General features: G+C 34.7%; 1 protein-coding gene across 1 annotated transcript in view; it reads left to right on the forward strand.

The window, feature by feature from the left end:
• Positions 1-15,916, forward strand: part of TIA1 (TIA1 cytotoxic granule associated RNA binding protein) — a 45,650-nt gene that overhangs the window by 25,831 nt on the left and 3,903 nt on the right. Inside the window, 12 exon segments of the mRNA XM_043981793.1 lie at positions 1,637-1,735; positions 2,643-2,697; positions 2,869-2,901; positions 4,182-4,269; positions 7,221-7,296; positions 9,223-9,331; positions 9,899-9,995; positions 10,086-10,131; positions 10,133-10,171; positions 10,173-10,192; positions 14,111-14,234; positions 15,285-15,430. Of these exon segments, the coding sequence (XP_043837728.1) occupies positions 1,637-1,735; positions 2,643-2,697; positions 2,869-2,901; positions 4,182-4,269; positions 7,221-7,296; positions 9,223-9,331; positions 9,899-9,995; positions 10,086-10,131; positions 10,133-10,171; positions 10,173-10,192; positions 14,111-14,234; positions 15,285-15,430 (932 nt within the window).

Here is a 15,916-nt window from a genome sequence, read left to right on the forward strand (position 1 = left end):
ATTTCCAGTTGATGAGGTCCCACTTTGTTTTCAGTTTTTTGCTACCACAAAAATGCTGCCATGAATATTTTGATAGTGTCTTTTTCTCTTTTGGGGTATGTACTCAGTACTAAGATCTCTGGGTCCAAGAGTATGAATAATTTAGTGACTTATATAATTCCAAACTCTATTTGGGAAGGATTGGACTAGTTTATAGTTCCACTAACAGTGTATTAGTGTGCCGATATTTCCACAGCCCATACGACATGGACTTTTTCTGAATTTTGCTGTAATATGGGGTATTAGATATGAACCCTTATTGCTATTTTAATGTGCATTTCTTATTAATTTGGAACTGTTCTGTGAAGTAGTTGTAGTTTGCAGTTCTATACTTTTTTTCCCCAATTCTTGTTCATATCCTTTGATCTCTTATTGGAGAAATACTGGTAGAATTTCTACAAGTAAAACAATATTTTAAGTTATGCAGTATTAAGGATGTCTGTTCTTTGCTTCTTTTTATGAAATAAATCCATTATGTCTTTCATCATGTCCCCTTTTGTATCAAAATTAGGTTTCTTTAGTGGTCTGTTTGTTCTAAGATCTCTTCATTTCTTTTGATTACTTTCTTGTCTGTATTGCTTACCGATGTGCCTGAGTTCATTTGGATATCTGTAGCCTTGTTCCACGTTATAATACTTTAATTCCTCTAAATTTGGGGGGTCATTAGAGTTAGGAGATGGTTTTAATTTTTTGAAGAGATTATAGAAAAAGAAATCTTATGGATTACAAAGCCAACTTGTATATTGTAATGTGTACAGATAAAATATTGGGGGTGGTGTTTGTTTTTATTTTTGAAATAACACCTCTTTCATTTTGTAATTAATGATCAAGAAACTTCAGCTGTTCAGGATATAGACATGTATCAGGAAAAACCAATAAAATCCTGTGCCAGCCAAAGTAGATGTTAGAAAGTCTATGCACTCACGCCCATTTTATTCATAGGAAACTTCTTCATGCTCTCTTTGAGTAACTATTTACTGTTGTTTTAGAGAGTATGTTTCTTTTTTTTTGGTTATTGTTTTTGTTTTTGTTTTTTAGTGAGGCAATTGGGGTCAAGTGACTTGCCCAGGGTCACACAGCTAGTAAGTGTTAAGTGTCTGAGGCTGGACCTGAACTCAGGTACTCCTGACTCCAGGGCCGGTCCTCCATCCACTGTGCCACCTAGCTGCCCCTAGAGAGTATGTTTTTAATAAGCTTGGTAGCCTGGTTTCTTAGTTGATAATAAATTTGAAACTCAGGTTGGGTTGACTCTTTGCTAAAAGTTTATCTGCTTCTGAATGTGACAGCTAGAGGGTCAAAATATTACCACCACCACCACCACCCCCCCCCCCAGGAAAATCTACATACATACCTCAGTAGGTTGCCAAGAAAAAGATTAAGTTGTATTTCTTAGTATATGCTATCTTAAGGCAGCATGCTTTTAGAAAGGTTTCCATACGAAATAAATACCACCATTAAAAAAAATTTACTTAGTGACAGATAAATTCAATTTTCCCATGTACAGCTTTATCATATAGTAAATATTTTTTAACCAGGTTTAAGAAAACGGGTAACATGGAGCTTTAAGAAATTGGTTTTTCTGTTTTTTCTTCAACAGACAGCTGGAAATGATCCTTACTGTTTTGTGGAGTTTTATGAGCACCGTCATGCAGCTGCAGCACTAGCTGCTATGAATGGACGGAAGATTATGGGTAAGGTAAGCTGTCATGACTGAAGGGTGGAGTGGAAATTCGAAAGTTGTTATACAGTTTTAAGTGGGTGAGATACTTCTAAAATATCAAAAAAGGGTCAACTGAACTACAAAAGGTAAATTATATAATTCCTTTTAGCTTTTAATATTAAGGGAATGGGTGGGGTAATGCTACTATATTGTAGCCTTCCTTGAAGGAAGGAACTACAGCTTATTCATCTTTGCATCCCTGTTGTGCCTCTTTGTACTTTGTAGATTCTCAGTTATTGTTTGTTATTATTATTATTATTATTATTTTTTAGTGAGGCAATTGGGGTTAAGTGACTTGCCCAGGGTCACACAGCTAGTAAGTGTTAAGTGTCTGAGGCTGGATATGAACTCAGGTACTCCTGACTCCAGGGCCAGTGCTCTATCCACTGCGCCACCTAGCTGCCCCTTCAGTTATTGTTTGTTGAATGAAGGAGTTTTAATTAGGGGTGGATGAAACTTTATAGGAGAATTAATTCCTTTGTTATGTTTTGTTTTTGTTTTTGGTGAGGCAATTGGGGTTAAATGACTTGCCCAGGATCACACAGCTAGTTAAGTCTTTAGTGTCTGAGGCCGAATTTGAACTCAGGTCCTCCTGAATCTAGGGCCAGTGTTCTATCCACTTAGCCACCTAGCTGCCCCAGGAGAATTAATTCCAAGGGGAGGGTGGAAGGAAGAAGAAAAATGTCTCTTACCTTTTGTTTCTATATTATAGGTTAAAACAAAAGCTTTAAATATGTTGACTGTAATCTAGTTAGTATTCTTTTTCTGTTCATCATAGATTTTGTGCACTTTCTTTTTTCTTTATACATAGGATAAACTAAGTTTTGAAACAATATAGATTCAAATTTTTCTTAGATATAACTCTAGAAAATCTTTTTTATAGGAAGTCAAAGTGAATTGGGCAACAACCCCCAGCAGTCAGAAGAAAGATACTAGCAGTAAGTGTATTATTTACTCTTTGATGAATTATTTTTATTGTACGCATAGTTTTATTATAAAGCATATAAGCATCATACATGTTTGCAGTAATGTTTTGATCTTTATCCTAAGATATGATTTAATATGTTTGTGTTAATAAATTTAAGAACAAATCTAATCTTTGTCATCAGGTAGTACCGTTGTCAGCACACTGCGTTCACAAGGTAATTGTATCTTCTTAAACATAAAATGAAATATCTCTGAAGGGTATTCACTAACCACCTGAAGCTTTTTTGTTTTTGTTTTTGTTTTGTTTTTTGAGGGGGGAGGGAAGGTCTGTATTTGGATTGTCTTTGGCAGTATTTTCCCCTTCTTCCCAATATTGACAGAATGTGACCTGTAGTAGACTGTTTTAGTCTGGTGCTATTTCAGGTACTCTGAATCCCCTAGGGTAATAGCTGATGCTTTAGAAGTTCTTTATCCAACTAAAGAAGGGGCAAGATACTTTACTTCCTTGAGGTCATCCTTGATGTGTGCTACTGTTTACCCAGATCTTCAGAGTGCTTGAGTTGCTTCTAAAACCTGGGTTTCCCAAATGGCAACCCATTGTGTTGCTTAAGGCCAACCAAATGGGGATAGCTTTAAAAAAAAAAAAAGTTGATTTAAACTTACAACATACGTGTCCATTTCTAGAGTGTTGATGAAACTCTTCTGTACGTATTAAGGTGTTGTGTATGTTTTTTTAAAGAATGTATTTATAATTAAACAATCTTCAGCTGTGGGAATCTTTATTTCTCTCCAGTGTACTCTGTAATGACTCTGACTTAAAGTTTGAAGGGATTACTGTTTTCATTCTGTTGCCTTCAGTCTTAGTTCACTTGCACATGGATTCACATAAACTGAATGGTGTAATGGCTGGGCAACCAAAACTGTTGGCTTTTGAGAAAACTGTCAAATACTTTAACAGCAAACTGTTGCAATGCAAGGTATTTCTTTGATTGTTCTTCACAAACTGTGGTTAAACCAAGTGTTATGTAGTAGCTAGGTTTTGGTATCTTGTCATAACTGAAACATTATTTTCTATTTTTTGTGATACCACTATTCTATTTTAATTTATAAAGCATCATATAGTGGTTAACTGATTTAATGTGAATAATTAACACTACTATAACTGGCATTCAGTGTCTTTTTTGCAGAATTTAAGTGAACTCATTATTTTGTATTCTAGAATAGTGACTGGATATGAGTATAACTAAAAATATCAAGTTCACCTTAAGTACATTATAATAACTTTTTAAAAACAGATCTGCTATAGTGTCAATGAGCAATTATTTTAAGATTACGATAGGATTTATATGCTTAGATATAGAGCTGTGTTTTACTTGTAATTGTCTGGAAATTATTTCTTATCAGCAATATATTTAATTTGCTCTACAATTTATTTTTCAAACTTTAAAATTTTACATTTTTTTTTACCCCACCCCTTTTCCTTCCCCCTTACAAGATCATTTCCATGTCTTTGTTGGTGATCTCAGTCCAGAAATTACAACTGAAGATATAAAAGCGGCTTTTGCACCATTTGGAAGAATATCGTAAGTAACAGATGGCAACTTAAACTTATTTTACCTAGTCACAAGCTTACATAATACATTGAAAATGATCCTTAACTTTTAGATTTAAATTGCAACTTAGTGCAGAAATATTAATATGCATCTTCTAGTAGCAGTGTGCCCTCTTTATATTTATAAAATAAATCTTTGGTCTTCAGTTACTTATAAATTCTTAGGTAGCATCTTGTTTTTTTTTTTAAAGAAACTTGTTGGCCATGTTACATTTCACTTTTTAAACTGTCCTAAGAGATTAGATATCTTGTTTGGTGTCTGTATTAAATTTGTATAGACTAGGTGGAAGTTTTATTTTGGCATGCACTTTATGTTAAATATTAATAGAAACAATTAGTGAGCACATTTAGGGGGAAAAAAGATGTTTTGTTATAAAACCAAGCTATTTTTACTGTTACATCAGCATATTAGTATTTCACAAAGCCCCTAAATGCTTGCATTTTGTTACTGATCACAAATTTAAATCTTCACAATGAAAGACAGTCAATCTAGGTAGCAGTCAGGACAGTACTTCACTGTTTTGTAAAGCATTTGATTTTAGTGCATTCATATAGTTTGTGAATATGGTAATTTCTTTTAAGGGTGTTTTTTTCTTTGTTTTGTCATTATTCCATTCAGCCTTTACATTTAGCTAAAAGTTTTTGGAGGAACTATGTTCCAATTACGATTTTTCTTGATGGGGAAGAGTACTCTAGTGATGAAAAATTGAAAATTATTGGAAGTAATTGATTCTTTAGTGCAAGCATCAAGAAATCTGTCCCAGTGCATTTTTTTCAGCTGGCCCATAACTTATGAACTAAAAATGTTTTTATTACTTGAGAAAGGGACTAATAAGCTAGGTTTAAAAGGCATGTAGGAGATTAAAACTATGTGCTGAAAAATATAGAGGTCAAATAAGGACTTTTATGTTAATTGTAGCATATTTTTAAATTGCCTTTAAAATACCAGGTATCTAAAAATTCCTTTTAAATTAACTTCCTGTTGCCGACTTTGTTCTTTGATTATTTGAGAACTAGTTAGGAAAATAAAAATGTTTCTCTCAGTCTGTTTTAGGGTTTGTATATAACAATAGGGCCAACTATATTTTCAGTCCATCTTTTTACTTTTCTTCCTTCTGATACTTTGCATATTACTCATTCCTTATATCACAGATATGAATAAGGTGAATGAAATGAACCTTAAATTATTTTGTTTCATTCCTCATGAGTTATTCAGGTAAAAATCTAGGTAGAAGAAAGTTTATACCATATTACAAATTATCAGGGATTAGCTGTATTTTAGGGCTAACGCATGAAATACAAATTTTAATCTCAGCTTTAGAAACCTTGTTAGTACATAAAGTAGCTAATATTAATAAGCTTTTTATTGATTTGTTTATTGGAGATAAGATGCTCTTAGTTTTTTGTGTGTATGTTTTTAAAAATTAGTTTTGCCATGATTTTTCTTAAATTAAAATGTGCATAAAAAGCGATAGTGAATCTGACAGCTTTTTTTTTTTACACTGTGCAGTATACAGATTTCCTAAATTTAGAAAACATTTTTTAGACAGTTGGTAGCATATTGCTTACTCCCCCCACTCCCTTTTCTGAAGATAAAAATGTTCATCTTTTTCTTTTGTCAGATTCATTCCTTTTTGAGTGTAGGAATAGGTTTAAATTAGAAAGTCAGATAAAGTATAATTTTGGTATGTTATTTAGTCAAACTATAAAATTGAGTGCATATGCACAAAAATGTAAGATTAAAAGGATTTTTAAAATACCAAAAAATGACAATAGATTTCCCTTTTGATCACTTTTTTGTCAGTTCATTGGCTCTAAAAGTGGCACACATGTTAATTGGAGTGATTAGATATTAGATCCTTTAACATAATATAGTACATGCATGGCTTTCTGATATGTGTTTTTGTTGTGAGAATAGCCCATTTTGAATGGTGTGTCATTAGAGAACAAGTATTATAGCATACCTGGCTAACTTAAAACAAATTGCCTGAGAAGTACAATTTCATTCCATTTTTTGAGGTATGGAGTTTTAGCTGTCATAGCTGGGTTTTTACTCAATCTCAAATAATAGGGCTCTGGTTATTTTGCAGAGTATCTCTGAAGAATGTGGACAGAATTGCCCTGGCTAACTACAAGCTACGGTTCACAGTGGATAAATGTTGGAGTTCTTATTTATTTTCTGAATTTTATAAAATTTGCTTTTATGTCTTGTAGTTTCCAATCAGTCCTGTATGATTACTGTTTTAAAATGCAGTTTAAAATCTTAGTATAAAATTTTAGTGTGTAATTTAAACTGAAGTGTTTTTAGTGTTTATTTTTCTTCAATAATGCAACCATTTCTTAAAATGTCAATTTCTCAAAATTTACAGCTGCCCACAGTCCAAAAAGGGGGTAACGAATTGACCTGAGAAAATTGAATTCAGTTAACAGGCGACGTATGCCTTTTTAATTCCTATTTTTTCCATTTTTTCTATTTTAACTTTTTTTTACTGAGTAGGTAGATTGTGTTGGTAAAATAGCAAGTTATAAATTTGCATGGTTAAAGAGAGCCATTCATCTGATGTGCTAGTGAGCTATAAGTGGCTTATTTAATGTGAATAGCTGCTTTGACCATGCCTAGTGCTTAACATAATGTAAAAGCATTTTGAACTACTGGGAATCAACTTCTGTAAAATATTTGCATATATTTGAGAAGTTAATGATTTGCATGTTTATACAATTTGTTTAATTTACTGCTACATGAGAAAACATTAAATTTTATAGTAGAAAAAGCAAAACTTGCTTTGACTATTTTGCTGGTGTGTTAAAAGGGTCACTTTAATGATGAAACATGAAAATAAATTGTGCGTGAAACTCACACTTTTCTTTCTATAAGAAAAGTTTTATTTGCAAAACTGAAATTCTGATTGCTTCTGATTTTAGAGATGCTCGAGTTGTGAAAGACATGGCAACAGGAAAGTCAAAGGGATACGGTTTTGTTTCCTTCTTCAACAAATGGGTAAGTTCTGATCAGTTTGGCAGTTGTTAGCCTTAAAAGTTAGGAAGGCCTGCATTCAATTTCTGCTTCTGATATATATATCTATCTATATATCTATATATCTAGATGATATATATATGCATAGACTTCTTTGTTCTCCCAAGTGCAAAGACATCTAGGGTATATAAAAGTTTACAGAGGAGTTGCAGATTTGTATCATTGGAAGGGGAATTCATTCATTGTCACTTCTTTACACTGATGAAACCACAGACATTCCCCTTTCCTACCATGAGGCTTATCCATACCTGTTCCTTCTTTTTTTTCTTATACCTTATGATCATTCCACTAATTAGCATTTCACTACAAAGTAGCGTGCCTTTGTCTCTTGTTTTTAACCATTTATCCAAGAAAGGTATATAGTGAATATCTACTATATACAAGCACAAAAAATAATTTTGAGTGGGACCTCAGAGAATAAAATTATTGTCTCAATTAAGTCTATATCTTTGCTGGTGGCTTTAATTTGTTTCCTCCTTGTACTTGATTACACGAGTTGTTGGAAAACTAGTAAATTTGGGCTCAAACTAAGTTGTATTTGTATTTGTCGACTTTATATCATTCATTTCAATACATTATACTTGAATAGCTTGTATACTTTGTTATCCTTTCATATCTTTGCTTTTCCCACTTGTTTCCCATTAGTTTGTTGCAGGTCCATGTCATGGGATTTGGGAGTTGAGAGAAGAAAAATTTAATCTACTAGTATTCCAAATGGATAAGAACATTCACTTAGGAATTTATTTCCTTGTAATGACTCCTTAAGGTTAAATCTTAGTTTTATCATTCTGGGAGATTTTGTTTGCATTCATAAAAGGTTGCCCTAGGCAATGTTCTTAGCCTCATTTTATAGTAAAAATAAACAAAACTTGAGACTGAAGGAAGTTAAGTTTATTGTTACACCGCTTATAAATTTTAAGATTCAAACGCAGGTTGCCTAAGTGTTTTTCCCACTATATCCTGTTACTTATACAGTAATGTTTCTTTGTTATGGAATATTTTTAAATTTGATTATTTTTAGTGGAAAAAATGTAAAGTTATTGGATATTTCTTTGTTCTTTTATACTAAACAAGTTAAACCTTTGTTTTGATGACCTCATCTGAGGAATATGACGATGCCTTCAATGACTGTTGATGTTTAGAGCTGTATGCTGCTGGACCAGCCTCTTTCTCTAGTTCTTGTGTATGGTTAGTTGTATCTTCGACCTCACTGTGATGTCTTGCCACTTATTAGGGAGTATCTATTGGGGATCCAAAGAACTGCTTTTTATATAAAAGTTAATTAAATAAGGTTATTATTTTAAATCATTATGTTCTTCTAAGTGAGAAACTGGGGCTTTTCTAGTTCATGGAGCTCTTAGAGAGCTTTGTCACAGAGGTCTTTTCACTTAAGGTTTTGGATTAGATTCCATATGATGTGGTTGTCAGAAGTGTGACTTCTATTTGCCCTAAGGAAATTTCTTCTCAGTGTTGTTAGGAAAGTGCTTTGTAAAATGTAGAATACTGTATTATTAAGGCTTTATTCAAAGTATCTCTATTCAAAGACCCCATGTGAATTACCTCTGTGGTTTCATTTTATTTTCCTTTGAAATTTTTTGCAGTAATTTTTCTTTGTAATTCTGTCCATAGATTTTTGATAGGCTTGGTTATGCACACCTATTGAGTTTTTTGTTTGTTGGTTTGTTTTTGGTGAGGCAATTGGAGTTAAGTGACTTGCCCCAAGGTCACACAGCTAGTAAGTGTCAAGGGTCTGAGGCTGGATTTGAACTCAGGTACTCCTGACTCCAGGGCGGTGCTCTATCTACTGTGCCACCTAGCTGCCCCTATACCTATTGAGTATTAACATCAACTGAAATTATTTTGTCTTTTATATTCGTTATGGTGAAATAGGATGCCGAAAATGCCATACAGCAGATGGGCGGACAGTGGCTTGGAGGAAGACAAATCAGAACTAACTGGGCAACTCGAAAACCTCCGGCTCCAAAGAGTACATATGAATGTAAGTGTGTTGGAAAAGAAAAAGAAAGGAAGAATTTCTTTTTCTTCTTGGAGAAAAATATAGTAGGTTTTAAAAATATCATAAACTGGTATTAGAAACTTACTGCCAAACTAGAAAGCAAATAAAAGCCAATTTTTTAAAAAGGTATTTTGCATTTCTAGTTCTACAAATAGTGGTGATGTAATATTCCTAATTTTTTTTTTTTTTTTTTTTAGTGAGGCAATTGGGGTTAGTGACTTGCCCAGGGTCACACAAGCTAGTAAGTGTTAAGTGTCTGAGGCCAGATTTGAACTCAGGTCCTCCTGACTCCAGGGCCGGTGCTCTATCCACTGCACCACCTAGCTGCCCCGTAATATTCCTAATTTTAAGTCTCTTAGTTAAAAAAAGTGGAGGGGGGAAATATGTAATACTTTTATAAGAGTTTTGTGAATGTCAGGGCTAGTGAAAGGAGAATTAATTGATAGTTACAAACAGAAACTTAGCATTTTTACAGTAATATTTATGGAATTTAATATTAAAACTGTATTTCTCTTTCTTTTCCTTCTCCATCATTCCTCCCTTCCCCAGCAAATACCAAACAACTCTCCTATGATGATGTGGTAAATCAGTCCAGTCCAAGTAACTGCACTGTGTACTGTGGGGGTGTTACTTCAGGCCTAACAGGGTATATTTTCTAACGTGTCAGATTGATGTGTTTATGATTCAATTTGAAATCCAAAGAGGAAAAGTAGAGTAGGATTTTTTAATAACCTAGATATCTTTTTTGAATTATAGAACAATTAATGCGCCAGACCTTTTCAACCATTTGGACAGATAATGGAAATTCGAGTCTTCCCAGATAAAGGGATACTCATTTGTACGGTATGTTTTTGGGTTTGGTGGGGGGAGGGTATTGTTTCTTTATACATTTTCAAATAAGTTTTCTGTGAATTTCAAGAAAGGTTCGATATTAAGAAAGTACTTTTTCTAGTCATCCAAGGAAGCAAACTTTTTAGTTGTCCTTTGAAAGGACTTAAGATCATTTAGCTTCAACTCTTTTATCTGTAGAAATGAAATCAAAGAAAGAACCTAAGCCAGGTATGTTCATGGGTAAAATTATGTTGTAGGTTCATAGAATTGTAGAGCTGAAAGGGACCTAGAAGTTAGTCATTTTTGAGATGACATTGTGGTCCAGAGGAGTAAATGGACTTGTCCATGGGCACACCTCATAAGAAATTGAACTTCAAGTCTAATGCCACTAAAATCTAATCTTCTCTTTATTATAATAACCAAGCTGGCATTTTCCATCCTGTACAGCAGAGAGCCTGTATGAAAACATGACCCAGTAAACTCAAAAACTATCAAAAAAGAATAAGGGGATCTTATTCTTAAAACTCAGGAGTAGGGAATTGCAAGGTGTATTCAGTCAGTGTGAATGGTAGTATATGAGGCCAATGTGGGAAAAGATGTTCAAGCCCAAGTATGTAGCAAGATAATTTTATCTTTTGATAAATCTATATCATACTTAAGAGGGCTATTATAAGTAACACTGACATAAATTGGGTACTTTACAAAATTCCTTTTGGAAATGCTAGACATGTGATTTTATCTCAGTAAAAAGCTTTAGTTCAATTATTTGCAAGGGGGGGAGTAATTTTGCTCTCTATGTAATATAATAGTTGATTCACAAATGATCTGAACATTTGGCCTCATACAAATTATTCTCTTTCTCTCTCTCTGTGGGGCAGTGAGGTTAAGTGACTTGCCACGGGTCACACAGCTAGTAGGTGTCAGTGTCTGAGGTAGGATTTGAACTCAGGTCTTCCTGAATCCAGGGCCAGTGCTTTATCCACTGTGCCACCTAGCTGCCCTGGAGAAGTAAGAGTTGGGTTAAGATTAATTTTGTAGTGTGTGTGTGTGTGTGTGTGTGTGGCAGTTGGAGGTAAGTGACTTGCCCAGGGTCACACAGCAGTAAGTGTCAAGTGTCTGAGGCCGCTTGAACTCAGGTCCTCCTGAATCCAGGGCTACTTCCCACTATCCACTGCACCACCTAGCTGCCCCCCAAATTATTCTTATAGTTAACTTAGAGGTGGTAAAAAGGGAAGTGTCAACATCAATAAAATTGTACTTGTATGGATTTTCCAGTGGAATTCAGTATGTATTATTTGTTTGATGGTCTCAGTCCTCATCCTTCTTGACAGTTTCTAAGCCTTTGACATTGTTGTTCCCTTTTCTTCTTGGATAGTTTTTCTGGGGTTTTGTGATACTGCTTTCTCTTGTTTCTCTTCCTATCTTTCTGGTTGATTTTTCTCAGTCTCCTTTGCTTGTCAAATATTCATACCATGCTCACTAACTGATGGTGTGCTCCAAGGATCTAGCCTTGGAACTTTTTTTTCTTTCTATTCTTTTTTCCCTGGGGGGCCTCATTGGTTCTTATGGGTTCGCTTATCTCTATTTAGATGACTCCCACATCTATATTCCAGCCTTTAAATCTCTCCAGTCTCGGTAACTGCCTTTTGGCCGGTCCAAAATGGATCTTCTGTCAGTATCTCAAACTCAACCTGTCCAAAAGAAAACTCATTTTCCATTATCCTTCCCTACACTTTACTGTCCCCCCCGCCCCCAACCAAATCCCTCCTTGCAATCTTTAGTGATTTTCAGCTTCTCACTCTATCCATGTATATTCATTGAGTTTCCAAGCTTGCTGCTTCTATTCTCACAGTATGTTTATATCAGTCCTCTTCACTTCAGTCCGTCCTTCATACAGATATTAAATAAAACAAACACTTTGGCTAAAGTATAGACCTGACCACGTCATCTCCACTAATCAGTAAACTCTAATGACACTTTCCTACCTTTAGAATCACATATAAGCTGTTCTTTTTGCCATTTTAAGCTCATCATAACTGGGCCCCATCCTGTATTTCCAGGGGACTTAAGTTTTTTCTGTGAGATCCAGCTGTTTTCCTTAGAGTATTTGATCTTCCTGTCACTTTCCTGGCTCCTCTGCTCTCTAGACCAGAGCTTCTTAAACTTTCCATTTGTGACCTGTTTTTGCCCAAGAAATTTTTTTTGTGACACCTGATATGTAGGTATATAAAATACAAATCAAACATTTACTGCCAAATTTTTTGCAACCCTCCATGTTCAGTTACAGGATTCCATGTAGGGTCACGACCCACAGTTTAAGAAGCTTTGTGGTCTCCTTAACCCCTTCCTCTTAAAATCCTGAGCTTTTTAGATCTTTTCCAGTACCCCCAACTGCTGATATGTTCCCCATTAAGGTTAGCTTATATCTAATTTATATAGGTCTTATGTATTTTTATGTATGTAGAAGTCTTCCCTGTTAGAGTGTAAACTTTTTGAGGGAAGACTTTTTTCTCCTAAGATTGGAGCCCTGGTATACATCTTGACTGATAATAGAAAAAGGAGAATGAAATGATCAAAGAGGAATTGGCTGCTGACTGACCTAGGAAAAAGTGCCCAGCACTTGGGAATTAAACTTACATGGCTTCTGCTTTTAGCTTTTAATCTCACTACTTTGTGATCGATCACTTATTTTCTTGTAGAGTCTCCTATTTATAATAATAGCTGTTTCTTGTACTTTAAGCATTTTTACTTCCTTTTATATGGGAATTATATATTTAGAGCAAAATTTATAATATAAAGTGCCTCAGATGATTTTTCTATATGGTTTCTCAAATCTATTGTATTCAGAAAAAAAAAAATCTTGGGAAATCGTGACTATTCTAGGCCATTAGTATTCTTTGGAATGGATTGCAAATAAGATGTTTTACGTTAGTTCCTAATCTTGAGTTAGAATCACTTTGCTGAGAATGACATTTTATCTTATTCCTTCAGAGATAACTCAGCATATTGGGGTTTTTTTTTGGTTTTTGTTTGTTTGGTTTTTGAGCAATTCGGGTTAAGTGACTTGCCCAGTGTCACACAGCTAGTGTCAAGTGTCTGAGGCTGGATTTGAACTCAGGTACTCCTGAGTTCAAGGCTAGTGCTTTATCCACCGTGCCACCTAGCTGCCCCCTCGGCATATTGTTTTTAATCATGGGGTTCATGAATGATCATGAGGTAAATCAGTAAAAAAAAAACAGTGTGAAAAGCTCTTGGCCAGAGGTGAGGGAGAGCAAGGTCACATTCTCTGGGCTTCCATTTATTTATCATTAAGATTCATTTCAACACAAATATACTGATTTTAGCCATTCTGTTTTCGAGGCTTGGATATTTCTTTTTGTTGTTTTGTTTTGGTTTTTTTGCGGGCAATGGGGTTAAGTGACTTGCCCCCCTGGTCACACAGCTAGTTAAGTGTCAAGTGTCTGGGGCTGGATTTGAACTCAGGTCTTCCTGAATCCAGGGCCAATACTTTATCTGCTGCGCCCCGAGGGCCACCCCCCCCCCCCAATTTCTTAACTGCTTTTTTTGCATAGGCTTAAAAACCTATTTGGAAATTGTACCAGTGTTCATCAATAGTCGCCACCATTAGACAATTCTCCATGCCTAGATGCCTAGTTCTGTTTCCCATTCACCAAGGCCAAAAGAGCACAGTCCTTTGATATAAATGGAGATAACTCTATAGACTTAGGTGATCTCTAAAGTCCCTTCCAACTCTGACTCCTATGTTTGTATATATGAGATCACTTTAAAGAATCAATAAAGAAACCTTGTGTGTTTTTGGGTTTTTTTTTGTTTTTAGAGGTGGGGGAGATTGGCTGGCTGGATTTTTTTTCTTTAAATTCATGATTAAGAGAATATGTAATTAGTTATTTTTAATATTATATCTAATAGGTTCAATTCCCATGAGAGTGCTGCACATGCAATTGTTTCAGTTAATGGTACTACAATTGAAGGACATGTTGTGAAATGCTATTGGGGCAAAGAAACTCTTGATATGCTAAATCCAGTTCAACAGGTAAGAGAGTTCTTGAAACTGGTATTTGATTTCTGGGCTCATAAGGGTTACTTTAGAATAAATATTTGTTATTAAATCCTTGTTAATAGGCTTCTAGCTAAAATTATAGTGTATAAGGGCTGTTCCTACATGTATTATAGTTCCAGAGTGGTGTTTCATGGATTGCAGTGGTGACATGGTGAATGTGACCTCCTCAATTGACTCATGCTCACACAGTGGATTTAAAAATGCTCCGACAAACATAACAGGGTATTAAATCTTTTTTTAATACTTGATAGATTTATTCACATACTGTGCAGATAACTCACAAGCATGCTTGGGTCAATTTAAACAAAAATTGTTAATATATATTTATTAGGGCCTTAAAGTTGTCCTCCAGATTGCTGTACATTATTCTTCTGTGCAACTTAGTGGTTTAAACTTTGCACCATAGCACTCTCCTCTGAAGAGAAGCTATAGATGGAGCACATAATAAGTAGGAGCTGGAATGTCCTGGATTGTGCAAGTATGCAAACCCAAATATAAATATATCTTTTAATTATAAATTAAGGGGTCATTATTTGCTTTTTGAAAAGTCAATCAGTTGAGTATTTGTTAAATTCCTACTGAGCACTTTTAATGTACCAAGGATTCACAGTAGGATTCCTGTAAAAAACATGCTGCCTTCAGCACATTTAAAATATTATTGGATTTATATAGCCCTTTCAGAATAATAATTCATAAAGCATTCTACCTGTAATCTTTAATCAGTCATCTCTGCTTTTTAAAATTCCCCTATACACACACTCAGTACAACATTTCATTATCAATACAATTTATACTACGACATTTCAAAGAGTCTGCAATTAAGAACACCAAGCAGAAATACAACAGTATAGTCTCACTTTATTAAGAACCACTTGCCAAATTCTAGTTTGTTCTCAATGTGATTAATAATGGCCCTTATGTATTGTGACTAAATATAGAAGATATAGTTTTTATGTTCAGATTGTTTCTGCTTTGGTAACTTCATATAATACTAACTTGAATTGTTATAATTTTATTTAAAAGCAGAATCAAATTGGATATCCACAGGCTTATGGTCAGTGGGGCCAGTGGTATGGAAATGCCCAACAAATTGGCCAGTACATGCCTAATGGTTGGCAAGTACCTGCATATGGAATGTATGGACAGGCATGGAATCAACAGGGATTTAAGTAAGTGTTTTTGCTATTTTACTCTTGTTTGAATGGGAGCTATTAGGGAGAAAATGTTGAACATTTAGTGGACATTAGGCTGCTTTTACTAAAGAACAAGTACCAAGTCAAAGTTATTGTTTTTGTTTGTTTTTTGTATTGTTTTGGGGTGGGGCATTGAGGGTAAAATGACTTGCCCCGGGGATCACACAGCTAGTAATGTCAAATGTCTGAGGCTGGATTTGAACTCAGTTCCTCCTGAATCTAGGGCCAGTGCTAAGTGTGCCACCTAGCTGCCCCCAAAGTTAGTGATTTTTTTAACTTGAAATGTTTGCTTTTAGAATTTTCTTACAAATATTGTCTTTATGAATATCTTATTTTATCAGTTTTGGCAATTCTTAGTCGTGAAATAGACCGTTTTTTAGCAAGGGTAAAAAATTTGATAAGTCCTGGTTACATACTAAGCCATTCTGGATGCCCTTGCTTCACTGGCAGTTATGTTTGTGA

The sequence above is a fragment of the Dromiciops gliroides genome, chromosome 2, assembly GCF_019393635.1.
Source record: "Dromiciops gliroides isolate mDroGli1 chromosome 2, mDroGli1.pri, whole genome shotgun sequence".
NCBI classification, from domain to species: Eukaryota; Metazoa; Chordata; class Mammalia; order Microbiotheria; family Microbiotheriidae; genus Dromiciops; species Dromiciops gliroides.